A 13100-nucleotide genomic window follows, 5' to 3' on the forward strand; every position below is an offset into this window, starting at 1 on the left:
TCCTCCCAACCTATAGCTGGCACGCAAAAGAAATGTTACAGATCTCTTCCAGTCACTATTCTCCTGGTCTGCGTTTAGGTCAGGATATTTGATAGTTATAGCAATGAGCAACTGTTTGGAAGTAACTGCATTTCGGTGCAGATGGATGTCAGATGAGACCGGGTGGAACCATAACAAATTTCAGTCATTATTTAGAGTACTAAAGAAGATGAGTTATACTTGGTCCCTATTCTGCCCTCCCCTTTCCTGAAGAAACAAAGAGCACAAAGCTGTGGAAGAAAGCACGGGATTACGAAAGAGATGCTTGATACTGCTTATTCTGAAATCAATAGATACTCAGGGATTCCTAGTCCAAAAAGGCAAGTACTCAAAAGTAGAAAGAAAAGCTTTCAACATACATTTGATTTGATTTGATGTGATTTGATGTGATTTGATTTGACTTGATTTGATGTAATAGTTTGGCATTTGTGCAATAAAAGAGATGACTTAGGCACATAGGTGTGACAGATGTTTGGAAAAGACCTGCGTGAATTTGGAATTTGCCAGGAATGGGATAAAATAGCTAACAGACTTTAAAATCTTCTGTCATGAAGGAAGAATTCTTTACAAGTGTTTTAAAAAGGTAGAAAGAAGACAACAAATTCTCTGAGAACTCCAAATGAAATTTGATACCGAAAAATCAGGGTATGAGAAGTGCTTGAAGTCCTCTATCTGTGTACTATAGGAAGACTGCAAGAAAGGAAAGAAGCAGAGAGTTTTGGGGAGCCTTTCACCCAGACTGTATCACACTTGTTTTTTGCCATGTTCCTGTCTCGGCATGACGAACCAAAATTCAACGTGGGACCAGAAAATGGAACTGCAGTTACTGAGTTCATCCTAGAGGGTTTCTCAGGGCTTGATCAAAGACTGCAGCTTGTACTCTCTCTGGTCTTTCTGCTCATATACCTGACAACAGTGATGGGGAACGCTACCATCATTTTCCTCGTGTATGCAGATCACCGCCTTCAAACCCCTATGTACTTTTTCATTGGCAATCTGGCCTTCCTGGAAATCTGGTTTACATCCTCCACAAGCATCAAGTTGGTTGTGATCCTGGGTTCTGGGAGGAGAACAATCTCGCTAAGCAGCTGCTTTGCCCAATCCTCTTCCTATTTTATGCTGGGCTGTACAGAGCTTATTCTACTAGTTGTCATGTCCTTTGACCGCTATGTTGCCATCTGCCAACCTTTGCATTATGCTGCCATCATGAAGCCTCAGCTCTGCATCCACCTGGTTGTTGCTACTTGGGTCACAGGCTTCACACTCTTGAGTTACCGCCTGGTCATCCTCTCGCAGCTGACTTTCTGTGGCTCAAATGAGATCCATCACTTTTTCTGTGACAACTCCCCCTTATTCAAACTGTCCTGCTCTGACACCAGCCTGCTTTGGAAAATAGACTCTGTTTTCTTATCATTTGTCATTCTGGGTTCCCTATGTTTAACTCTGGCATTTTACCTGTGCATCCTTTTCTGTATTCTACATCTTCCAGCAGCCTCTGGGAGGAAGAAAGCTTTTTCTGTATGTTCTTCCCATCTCACCACCTTGGCAATTGGATACGGGAGCTGCATTGCTCTCTACGTGTGTCCTTCAGTAGGTGTTTCCTTGGAGAACAGCAGATTTGTAGTGTTGCTGAACACTGTTCTGTACCCCTTCTTAAATCCATTCGTCTACAGTCTCAGAAACAAGACTGTGATACTGGCCCTGAATGAAGCCGTTGCCCGTACAAGAACACAGCTTTTCCCCTAATCATGAGGCATTTCTGGACAGCAATTCCAGTGGTCTGCTATCATATGTTAAACAATACCAATGCATATGTATGTAACCTCCAGACAGAGATACCTCAGGAGATTTATAGCATCATAGAATCCTTTCAGTTGGAAAAGACCCTCAGGATCATCGAGTCCAACCACAACCCAATTCTAGCACTAAACCGTGTCCCTAAGAACCTTGTCTAAACACCTTTTAAACACCTTCAGGGGTGGTGACTCCCCCACTGCCCTGGGCAGCCTGTTCCAATGACCAACTACCCTTTCCAGGAAGAATTTTTTCCTAATATCCAATCTAAACCTCCCCTGGTGCAACTTGAGCCCATTTCCTCTTTTCCTATCTCGTTGCATGTGTTAAGTGATAAAAAGCTCCTCTGCACACACAAAGAAGGCACTAACAATGGCAGGAGGAGTAAGACAGTTAATACCCTGCCCCGGCTGCTCTCAGCCCCATCACTGGGGAGCCACCAGCTCACCAGGAGCCCATCTCCAAAACCAAGAAGAGCACAGAGGCTCATTGGCAAGTGGGAACCCAAATTACAGGCTCTGGGGAATGAACATCTTGTCCCAAGGCTACCCTGGGAGAGCCCTCAGCCTCATTGTCCAGGTGTGAAGCCCATCAAGAGGAGCCACTGAGAGCAGCTCTCTGGATCACCATTTAGACTAACAGAATTGTTGCCTAGGGGTGCAGGACACATGGTGGGATGCAGAGGAAGAGCATCTTTGGATTACACAGGACTTACCATGGGAATTTTGGAGAAGGACCCCAACCAGTGCAGTCTGTCCTGTCTTCTCATTAAACTTAACTTCTAAGTCTTTGCTATGTGAGCAAATCTCTTCTCTATGTGAACGTGTGAGCGTGGGGGTGTGAGTGTAGCAACTGGAGCAGGACCAGGGGGTCAGACAGCCTGTCATTGGTGCCAGCAACTGAGAGACCAGAGTGACTGGGCATAAGAGTGTGCGCGCATGTGTGTGACTGGGGTTGTCTGTACCAGTATCTGGAATGGGGCTGCGGCCCTGGAGGCTCATGCGTCCTGGTGTCTGCAACTGGCAAGGCCGGTGTCCTGGGGAGGCTACTGAGCAGAATGAGTGTTTGAGCCCCGCTGCTGGAAGAATCCACCCTGAACAGGTATATACATAAAACAGACTGCACTAGACTAGAAGAGTTCAGTTGGAAGGGACCTACAACGATCATCTAGTTCAAATACCTGACACATTCAGGGCTGACCAAAAAATAAATCATGTTAGCAAGGGCATTGTCCAAATGCCTCTTAAACACTGACAGTCTTGGGGCATTGACCACCTCTCTAGGAAGCCTGTTCCAGTGTTTGACCATCCTTGATAAAGAGATGTTTCCTAATAACCAGTCTAAACCTCCCCTGGCCAAGCTTTGAACCATTCCTGTGTGTCCTATCGCTGGACACCAGGGAGAAGATCTCAGCACCTCCCTGTCCATGTCCCCTCCTCAGGAAGCTGTAGAGAGCAATGAGGTCACCCCTCAGCCTCCTTTTCTCCAAACTAGAGAAGCCCAAAGTCCTCAGAAGCTCCTCAGAGGACAATCCTTCCAACTCTTTCACCAGGTTTGTTGCTCTCCTCTGGATGAATTCAAGGACCTTCACATCCTTGTTGTGATAATATGTGGGGCCCTGAACTGCACACAGCACTCAAGGTGAGGCCGCACCAACACTGAATACAGCAGCATAGTCACCTCTTTTGACCACATGGCCGTGCTGTGTTTGATGCACCCCAGGATGCAGTTTACCGTCTTGGCTGCTGGGGGACAGTGTTGCCTCCTATTGACCCTGTGGCCAACCATCACACCAGATGCCTTTCTGCAGGGCTGCTCTCCAGCCACTCTCTCCCAATCTACACTTGCACTCAGTGTTACTCTATCCCAGGTGAACAATCCAGCACTCGGACTTGTTCAATTTCATGCCGAGTGCTGGGTCCTGCAGTTGGCTCACAATAACCCCACGCAACACTACAGGCTCAGGGAAGAGCGGCTGAAAATCTGCCAAGCAGAAAAGGACCTGGGGATGTTGATGGACAGTGACTGAACATGAGCCAGCATGTGCCCAGGTGGCCAAGAAGGCCACCAGCGTCCCAGCATGCATCAAGAATAGCATGGCCAGCAGGACCAGGCAAGTGATCATCCCTCTGTTCTTGGCACTGGTGAGGCCGCACCTTGAATGCTGTGTTCAGTTTTGGGCCCCTCCCTACAAGAAAGACCTTGAGGTGCTGGAGTGAGTTCAGAGAAGGGCAACAAAGCTGGTGAGGGGTCTGGAAAAGAAGTCAGATGGGGAGCATTTGAGGGAGCTGGGGCTGCTTAGCCTGGAGAAGAGAAGGCTGAGGGGAGACCTTTTCGCTGTCTACAACTACCTGAAACGAGGTTGTCGCATGGAGGGTGTTGGTCTGTTCTCCCATGTGGCAAGTGGTAGAAGGAGAAGAAAGAGCCTGAAGTGGCACCTGGGAAGATTCAGTTTGGATATTAGGAAAGATTTCTTCGTGGAAGAGTTTGTGAGGCATTGGAACAGGCTGCCCAAGGAGTGGTTGAGTCATCATCCCTGGAGGTTTTTAAAAGACATATAGATGAGGTTCTTAGGGACATGGTTTAGTGCTAGAGTTGGGTTAATGGTTGGACTCAATGATCTTGAGGGTCTCTTCCAACCTAAATGATTCTATGATCTCATTGGGATGAGAAACATTGTTGGGCAGCTCACCCAGATGGAGTACTGACCCAAGCACAGGTCACTTTGACATTTACTACAATCCTCCATTTCTCTTTTCATTAAATTGATTCATGTTGGCATAATTTGGAGTGAGATCTGGTAAGGACCCATAGGACTGGTGAGCACAGCCCATGGGAGTTGCATTCCTTGGCAGGTCTTTTCTTACCACATCCTTGGGATCCTATCCAGTCTTGCCCTCACTATTCTCCAATGGTGTGAATTGAAATTGCTTCCAGGCACTTTTGATCATCCTTCCCAATAGAGGTTTAATGCATTTTATGAGACCAATCAAAAACATTAAAGCCAGAATTAATCCCAAGACCATTATAATCATTGCTACAAACAAGGCTTTCAACCATTTTAAGTCTGGCAACCAGTAAGTTAATTTTTCCCACACATTTTCAAATCCCCATGACATATTATCCAATGACACCTGATGCAATATTCTCGTTTTGTCCCAAATAGCTTTCAAATCGCTGGTTATCCTTCCCTCATTGTTTACGTAAGTACAGCAGCTACTATTGATTACTGTGCATACTCCTCCTTGGGCTGCTAGTAACAAGTCTAGGGCTCGTCTGTTCTGCATCACTACAGACGATAGACTCTTTATTTCTTCTTGTAAAGCTTCTATGGCATCTATCGTGTTGTTCTCAAGATCCTCTCTTACTGCCGAGATGTTAACTAGTGTTTTTTCTAGCTCACTAACACCTAACCAAAGTAGAAGCCAGCTCGTAAAACTATGGAATCTCGTTCCTTGTTCTGTCAGTGGGCTTGACTCTCTGCGACGTAAACTTCTCAACGTGGACGTAAGCCAACCCTCCTTCTTTAGGGTTTCATGTACTGTCATTCTTGCTACCACTACTCCCAAAGCACATTGCCCTTTCCAATTCTCAGGTAGTATCTTGTATGCAGTGTCGTTGTATATCCAATACCACCCTTTTCCCTTAGGCACTGGCCATGCACTAGTAAATTTGTATTTTAGTCCTGGTGAATTTAGAGGCCTAAACATATGCGTGCCAATCCTAAGTGTCTCATTGCAATACGTATAGTTTCCCACATAAGTGGAACCTGGGTATGTACCCGTCGGATCCCAAAAACTGGGTCTTCAATCCGTACACCTTGAGTAGCATGGAGCATAAGGGTGATTTTTGTTTTCAGGGTTGTATGGACTTACTATTGATATGGGTTTTGTTGTTTCTGTTAAATCCCAGGTTGTATTCACCCAATATTCCCTAAAAGCAGCATCCTTGTCTGGTAATGGGACTCCTATTAGAGTCGAAGACTGCTTTCCATTAGTGGGCAAAGCTACACACATCCAGCAATTGGTTCTTTTCAGTATCCTTGATATATTCTGAATCATTTTTATATGATTGTTTTCATCCCAACTTTAAGCTACACAAACTAATAATGCAAGGTTAAGGGTACGATATAGTTTTTCCATCTCTAAAACATTTCTCTATTATAACAGTAACAATAATACAATAACATAAACTTTTCACAGATAATATAAAGACTTAGCAATCTCGTACTTAACCCAATAATCCTTTTAAACACCCATCTAAGTTTTGTTAACATTCATACGCAGTTATGCTTCTAAACAGTACAAATCTAATCCTTTAAAATTTAGGTTTCCATACAATTATTAATATTAACAGAATCAGTTCTACAATTATAAAAACAACTAGACCTGGTTCACATTCAAGTTCCACATATGAAAGACCTTCATTCCAGGAGCAATTCATTCTAGTTTCTCTTTAGTTGTATTTTAGTGTCTCCTGGCTCTGAGGTAACTTTCCATTCTTTGGTGGGTCCTTTGACATGAGAAAAATCAATCTATTCCATATTAGCATGACCACACCATGGTTTTTAGGGCTTCTTCTTTAACACACTTACTGCTATGCATAGGCCCCTCTCTTCCTGCACTGCCATGTGTCTCTCAGACCTTTCACTCTTGTCCTCCAGTAATGGGCCAACACTCCAGGAGGTTGGTGCTTCCTCCAGGCTCATGGATGATTCCTGAGGACCATCCAAGCATGGGCAGTGTAAGACAGGAGCAGAGCAAGGTCAGCTCATGGGCCATGCCTGAGCACAGCCACCCCCAGCAGCAGCCATTCCCCATCTCCCAGGCACAGCCATGCCCACAGCATGCAAATGTCACTGCCGTATATGACTAGTCCAAGAGAAGGCTGCCTGCTTTCCAGGATCCCCCAAAGTCTTTCTCCTATTCCTCCTCCACCCGCAGACATCAACCACATTCCACTTGCAGGCTCAGACATGGTCGTAAGGATTTGCTGAAGTCATCAGCCATCACCCTTCTCTACCTCACATCCCCTGACCCTCCCACACCACACATGGCCGCTCACTGCTGCTCAGGGCCTCTCACTCTTCAGAAGAGGCCTTGAGCTCCTTGGTTCTTCCTGGTGCTTGTTATAATCTTCCTCACTCCCTCCAGAGCTCATGGTGAGATTTCTTGTCCATAACCTTTATGACCATGTTTTACACAAATGGGTGTCTTTTTGTGAGCATTTGTGCAGAAAGAGTAGTCACAGGAAAGCACCAAATATATAAAAACTGATGCTGAGTGAAATGCCATGAAGACCTGATGAGTTACTCCCATTGCTGTGTCTTTCCTGGAAGGAGTGTGTCCTGAGAAGGGCATCCGGCTTCTGCCACTCTCTGGAGAGGCACATGAGCAGTGTCCGTGCACCTGGGAAGGAAAAGGGTGATTTTTGCCAGACCACCCTTCATCTGAACCACTTAGATATGTACTTATGGATGGGGTATCATGCCTTATACTGCAAATACCTATTGGATTGGAACTGCCAGTGGGACTACCACAGATGCAGACGGTTGTGTTACAGATATTTATTATTTTTAATACTGACACTCTTAGAGAAATTACACAAAGACTTGAATGATTATTGATGCATTTCAACATGATTATTCACAGAAGGCCCAGCAGCTTTGCATCTCAAGAAATGGGATGCCAGAGGCCAAGGGAAGGATGGCTTGGGCTCTGTCCTGGGATCTGGAAACTGAAGTGTGGGCCCATCTCCCAACACCCGCCCTGCCCAGTGAACGGTGTGAGAAACTCTGCCAATGAGCTCTGAAGTCACAGTCATGACAGGTATCTTATGTCTAACTGCAGACAGTGTTGTCCTGCCAGCTCAGGATTGGAGCTTCCATCCCTGAAGGTATTTAGAAGATGTGTAGACATGGCGCTTAGGGATATGGTGTAATGGGTGGGCTTGGCAGTGTCATATTTACAATTGGACTTTATGACCTTAAGGGTCCTTTCCAACCTAAATTATGATCTGAGATAAACCACTTCAATTCCCATCACCTCCAGCTTCCCTCGAGGGCAGCTGTTGTGTGGCACCACTCTCCTGGCTCTCCAAGCAGGTTGGACACTGGTTTGGTGCCTGCACTGGCAATTTTCCCTTCCTGGGGTAAAAGACCTTCGATGAGAGATGGTTGTAGAGATTTGGGTGGCAGAGATCTGAACTCTTCCTTTCAAAGTCTTAGCAGGCTCAGTTTTGGAGCCATTGAAAAATAGAGACAATCTCAAGGATGTTTTTGAAAAGTGGTACTATCACTAATAAGAATAACAGGGAATTCCTTATTCTTGATGATGATGATGATGATGAACTAAAGTTTTTTTATTTCATTCCCAACAGTCATTCTTGCTTCTCAAAAGAGCTGCTACGTCTCAGTAGCTGACCTCTTGCATGGAGTTCTTCTTAAGAGCTTTTCCTCTCACTTCTACCATTTTTATCATTTAGAAAGTATTTCTTTGGACAGAATTGCCCTGAAATCACCCCTTTCATACTTTTCCCCCTTTTTTTCTGGTGTGAGTGGAGGTGACACAGGGCAGATTACTTCTTTTTTAGCCAAAGAAGGCCAAGGAACAGATCTCAGGTCAGTGCAAAGGCAGAAAGGAAGCCAGAATGTTTATGTGGTGTGCACTGACACACACCGTCACCTGCATTTCCAGTCTGTGAAATCCTAACAGTGCAGCAGAGTCTGGAGTTCTGAGCTCCCTTCATCTGCCCTGTGTGACACATGTAAAATGAAACTACCCCAGCCAAAAGTTGGGTTTGATTCTCTTCACAGCCTGAAGCCCCACATGGGTCAGGAGACAAGCCAGGATACCCAACAAGGACTCACATGCTCTGCACTTCAAGTTCAGGTGTTCACGGGAATCTCAGCTGGCAAGTTGTGCCAATTGCTGAGTGCAAGGAGCTGGGCAAAAGCCTCATCTCCATTTCTGTAACGATGGCTTTGCTGCCTGGCTGATGTGCAGACTCTGTACATGGATGCTGACACCTGTTGAGCAACCTGCTCTGTAAGGATGAACAAGGTGGGCATGAGGACAGCAAAAAAGAAGAACCTGGGTGAATGAAAAGGGATGCACAAGATGTCGTCAGGGCTATTTGCGGGAACTTGTAAAGCAGCCCTGCACCTCATGTGAATTATTCCTGTGGTCAGAGAGAACCTGAGAGCTGTCCTTAAATTGAAAACCTGAAGGGGATGAAAGGACAGCATCATTCAGGCTGGATGGGACCTCGGGAGGTGTCTTGACCAACCTCCTGCTCAAAGCAGGTTTGGACCAGATTACTCAGGGCTTTATCCAAACATATCTTGGTCACTTTCTGGGGTAGAGTGGATGCGCACCCCTGGGAAACAGCTTCCAGTGCTTGACTGTCCTCAGGATTGGGAAGTTTCTCCCTTTCTATAGCACCTTTCCAAGCCTGACCATCCAGATTATTTTTTACCCATCTACTTACACACTGACACAGATCATAATAGCCTACCTTGGACACAAGAATATTGTGAGGGATGATGCTGAATGCCTTGCTGACTTCCAGGTAACAGACCACCACTGCTCTCCCCACGTCCAGCAACCCTGTCCTTTCCTCACAGGAAGCAAAGAGGATGGACAGACACCACCTGCCCTGGGTAAACCCCGTCACCTTCAGACACCCAGAATTGGGGTCTCAGTGAACATGTTCTGGGGCACAGCCCTTAGTTCCCCTGCTCACTCATTGGCCATTTTTGAAAAGTGCACACAATGTGCGAGAGCTGCCAGTGGTCAGGGAGTCCCCCCAGTCTCCATGAGCTTTCCAAGAAGGTGGAGAGTGGCCTCACTGTGACATGGTCCTGCTGTCTCAGCTCCTGGGATGCTGCCCCTCCTGTCCCATAGACTGGAAAGGATTGTGTTAGTTCAGGTGACCCCTGACTTGATCCCCATCCACTTCTGGTTGTTCTGCCTTCAGTCACAGAGGCCTGGGAGACCTTGCTGGTGAAGATGGAGGACCAGAGACACAGAGAATATCACTTCTTTCCCTTATTAAATTCATCAGTGGCCACCCAGTGTCTTTGTTTCTCCTTTAACTGTTCCTGCAGTAGGAACAGCTCATTAGGGTGCCCTTGAATTGCCTTACAGGTCTAGACTGAGTTTTGCTCTGGCCTGTTGCTGTGCTTGGAGGCTGCTGTCCTTGCAGACCAGATGAACTAACTTCTGCCACCCTGCCTTGGCAGTTTATTCCATCCGTGTCACAGCTCTGTCTGCAACACTGACAGCTCCAGCTCACCCAGTCAGGTCCCTGGCTGAGGACATTGCCTCACATCTGGGCTGAACCACCCCAGCTGTGGCACCAGGAAACCTCTGAGTCGCCCCGTGGAAACCTGGTACCAAATGTCCAAGAGCCCATGTGTGCAAAGGCTTTGCTTCAGAGCACAGACATGACATGACCAAAGATTGCTGGATGTGTCTCTAGATCTAGGAGTATAAACCCAGAATATAATGCCTAAATTCATTCCGGTGAACATATTGCTCCCCCAGTTTGGAAAAATTAGATCCTTTGCTGTAACATTCCTGGTGTCCTGCCTAATGATGGGACAAGAAAAGGTGATTCTCATAACAATTTACTTTTTAATACAAAGAACACAATGCTGGCAAGAAGTGTCACTGCTGAAGACAGAGAATCAACATCACTGATTACTTCATGTTGTTTCAAAGGATGTGCCCCTGGAGCCCCAGGGACAGCTGGAGGGAGCCCAGAGGGGACAGAGGAAGGGACATCATGGGCTGCTCCTGTGCTGCTGAGCTGGGCTGGGCTCCTGGGACAGAGGGAGCTCATGGCAAGCGGCAGCGCTGCAGAGAGACAGCTCTGCCCAGGAGCAGCTCCTCTGCAAAGCGCAGCAGGGCTGAGGGCTCTGCCTGGGGATCTCAGGGAGACGAGCAAGGCAGAGAGAGATTAAAGGTGGTCAGGACTGGGAGGATGACTGAGAGCTCGCTGGAGGAGAAATCTTTGCAGGCCTTGCTATGGTAAGTCTGTGGGTGCAGGGCAATGCAGCTGTAGCTCCTGGAGGCATCTCTTAAAGTTAGCACAGGCACAGCTTGAGGGATCTGTGAGGAGGGGGCTCTTGGCAGGCAATGTTGAACAGCTGTGAAGCTGGGTGAGCAGCCAGGGGTGCCCAGGGCTGTCCTGCAGAGCAGGGTCCCTGCACCCCAGGGCTGTGCTGGGACAGGGACTCTGCCGCCTGCCAGGGTCAGCACTCAGCCTGCCTGGGGAGATCCCCGTGGTGCTGTGGGGAGAAGCTGTGGGGGGAAGGAGCCACCCCTATCAGGGCAGGAAAGGTGCTTCTGCTGTTGAGGGGGTGCTGTGTGGGTCAGGGCTCCTCACAGCTCCAGATCATCCCCAGGATTTTTCCAAGGTGATGCCTCAAAGAGAAGATCAGTGCAAGGATTACCAGATAGATAGGGGGCTTTCCTGAGCCTGCCTTTTCAGTTTCCTATCCCAAGGGTTGGGGGGTGCAGGAAAGGAAAAAATGAAAATGAGCTCTCATGCTTAAACAAGTCACTGTGACTCCTGAACTGCAACTCCGATTAATCATTACATCTGCCAGAAGCCTCATAACATCCCTTCAGCTGCTGCTCTGCCTGTGCACAGCACCAGCATCACATTGGCTATACCCGTCAGTCTTAGTCTGACCTGTCCTTTTCCCCAGTCTGCAAACAGGAAGATGCCCCCAGGCAGTGCCCTGTGTACAGGCAGGATCTATAGGGCCAGTGAGAGGGCACAGAGGGTGGGATGGGGTCTGTGAGCATTGACAGGGAAAAGACATGGACAGGAAAACACCTCCCAGGAGGAGAATCTCCAGGAAGCAGGGAAATGATCAGAAATGACAGGAAAATAAAACTGGCATTGTTATGGGAGGGGGAACACAGAAAACTCCCTTTGATCCCCACAGTGCAGATCCCTCCTGTGAACAGCCCCCTCGCCTCCTCTCCCACCCAGCAAAGCCTCTGCCCTCAGGGCCGGGGGCTCCAAGGCATGAAGCAGCTCCTGTGCAGCCAGAGCTCCAGTTCCCTCTGCAGAGCACAGGGGCTGAGAGCAGCTGCCCGGCAATGGTGGTGTGTGGGAGGTGGCTGCACAGCTGGGGAAGGGTGACGCTGTCTGAGTGCCCAGCTGCCTCTGCCCTGGCCTCTCTCACACCCACCCTCACCGCAGTTTCCTTCTTGCTCCACTGCTCTGGGTCACTGCTGTTGTGATCTGGTTCTTGCCGTCGGGCTCTCTGGGGATGGGAGTTTCAGCTGCACAGTCACAGCCTGATCTTGTGGGTCCTTTCCTGCAGGTTTGTCCATGGGAACACATGTCCCAGCTTTCCTCTGACCTGTGGGGCTGTGGGCAATGCAGTCTGTGGGGCTGGGGAATGAGCTGAGTCTCCCTGAATCAAATGCCATCATTAGGACTCTTGGCTGTTTCCTTGAGGTTTCCTTCCAAGCTGTGATCCTCCCTCCAGGATGCAAACGTCCTACAGCATATGTGTGTTATCTGAAAGCCCCACGGAGAAGCACAGAGATGCCGTGACCAAGAAAATGCTGTTGGGCTTGTGAAATGATCCGTGTGTGTCCTGGGCTAAACATGTCATGGTCTGAGGTGGATCCCTCAGCTCTCAGCAGTGCCTGGTGGCTTTTCAGGGTAACATGGGAGTGTGATCAGCCTCCATCTCAGAAAGGTGCCAGCCCAGGGCAGCTGGAGCAAGACAGAGGGACAGAGCAGCTGCCCTCACTCTGCACTGACCCACAGGCATCCTCTGGTCTCGCAGGACTCGCTCTGTTCTCCCTGAGTGCAGCAGAAATGCTGAGGGTTTCTGACACCCAAGAACACTTCCCAGAGTGGGAGGGCAGAAGGAGCTGTAGAAACACCAAACCTCTCAAACACAGTTTCTCAGCCCTGGGGGTACAGATGCTGACAGTCCCTTCTGCACCAGGAGCGGTTCCATCTGACAAAGCTGAACCCCAGGACTGGCCCCTGCCCCACCCAATCACACGGGGTCAGGCTGACTGCTCAAGAGCCCCTGGGCAAACACCCTGCTCTTCATTGCACACTCATCAAGCACCGACGAGGGCTCCAGCCAGGACGTTCTCCTGGAAAAAGAAAAGTGTCTCTTTGTGGGAGGGTCTGTGGGAAATGGCTTTGATTTTTCCCAGAGAAGTCTCCCCTAAACTGTCACTGTCTTTTCCTCCTATGATAATGCCCATGCTTGGATACAGCAA

The 13100-nt window shown here is 48.2% G+C and overlaps 1 protein-coding gene across 1 annotated transcript; it reads left to right on the plus strand.

Moving 5' to 3' along the window:
• The first annotated feature begins 801 nt into the window (after nucleotides 1-801).
• On the plus strand, nucleotides 802-1785 carry LOC136000257 (olfactory receptor 6E1-like). The gene has a single exon (XM_065654036.1). It carries the CDS (start codon nucleotides 802-804, stop codon nucleotides 1783-1785), a length of 984 nt encoding a protein of 327 aa, XP_065510108.1.
• The last annotated feature ends 11315 nt before the right edge of the window (nucleotides 1786-13100 follow it).

This window comes from Caloenas nicobarica, chromosome 32 (assembly GCF_036013445.1).
Source record: "Caloenas nicobarica isolate bCalNic1 chromosome 32, bCalNic1.hap1, whole genome shotgun sequence".
Lineage (NCBI taxonomy): Eukaryota > Metazoa > Chordata > Aves > Columbiformes > Columbidae > Caloenas > Caloenas nicobarica.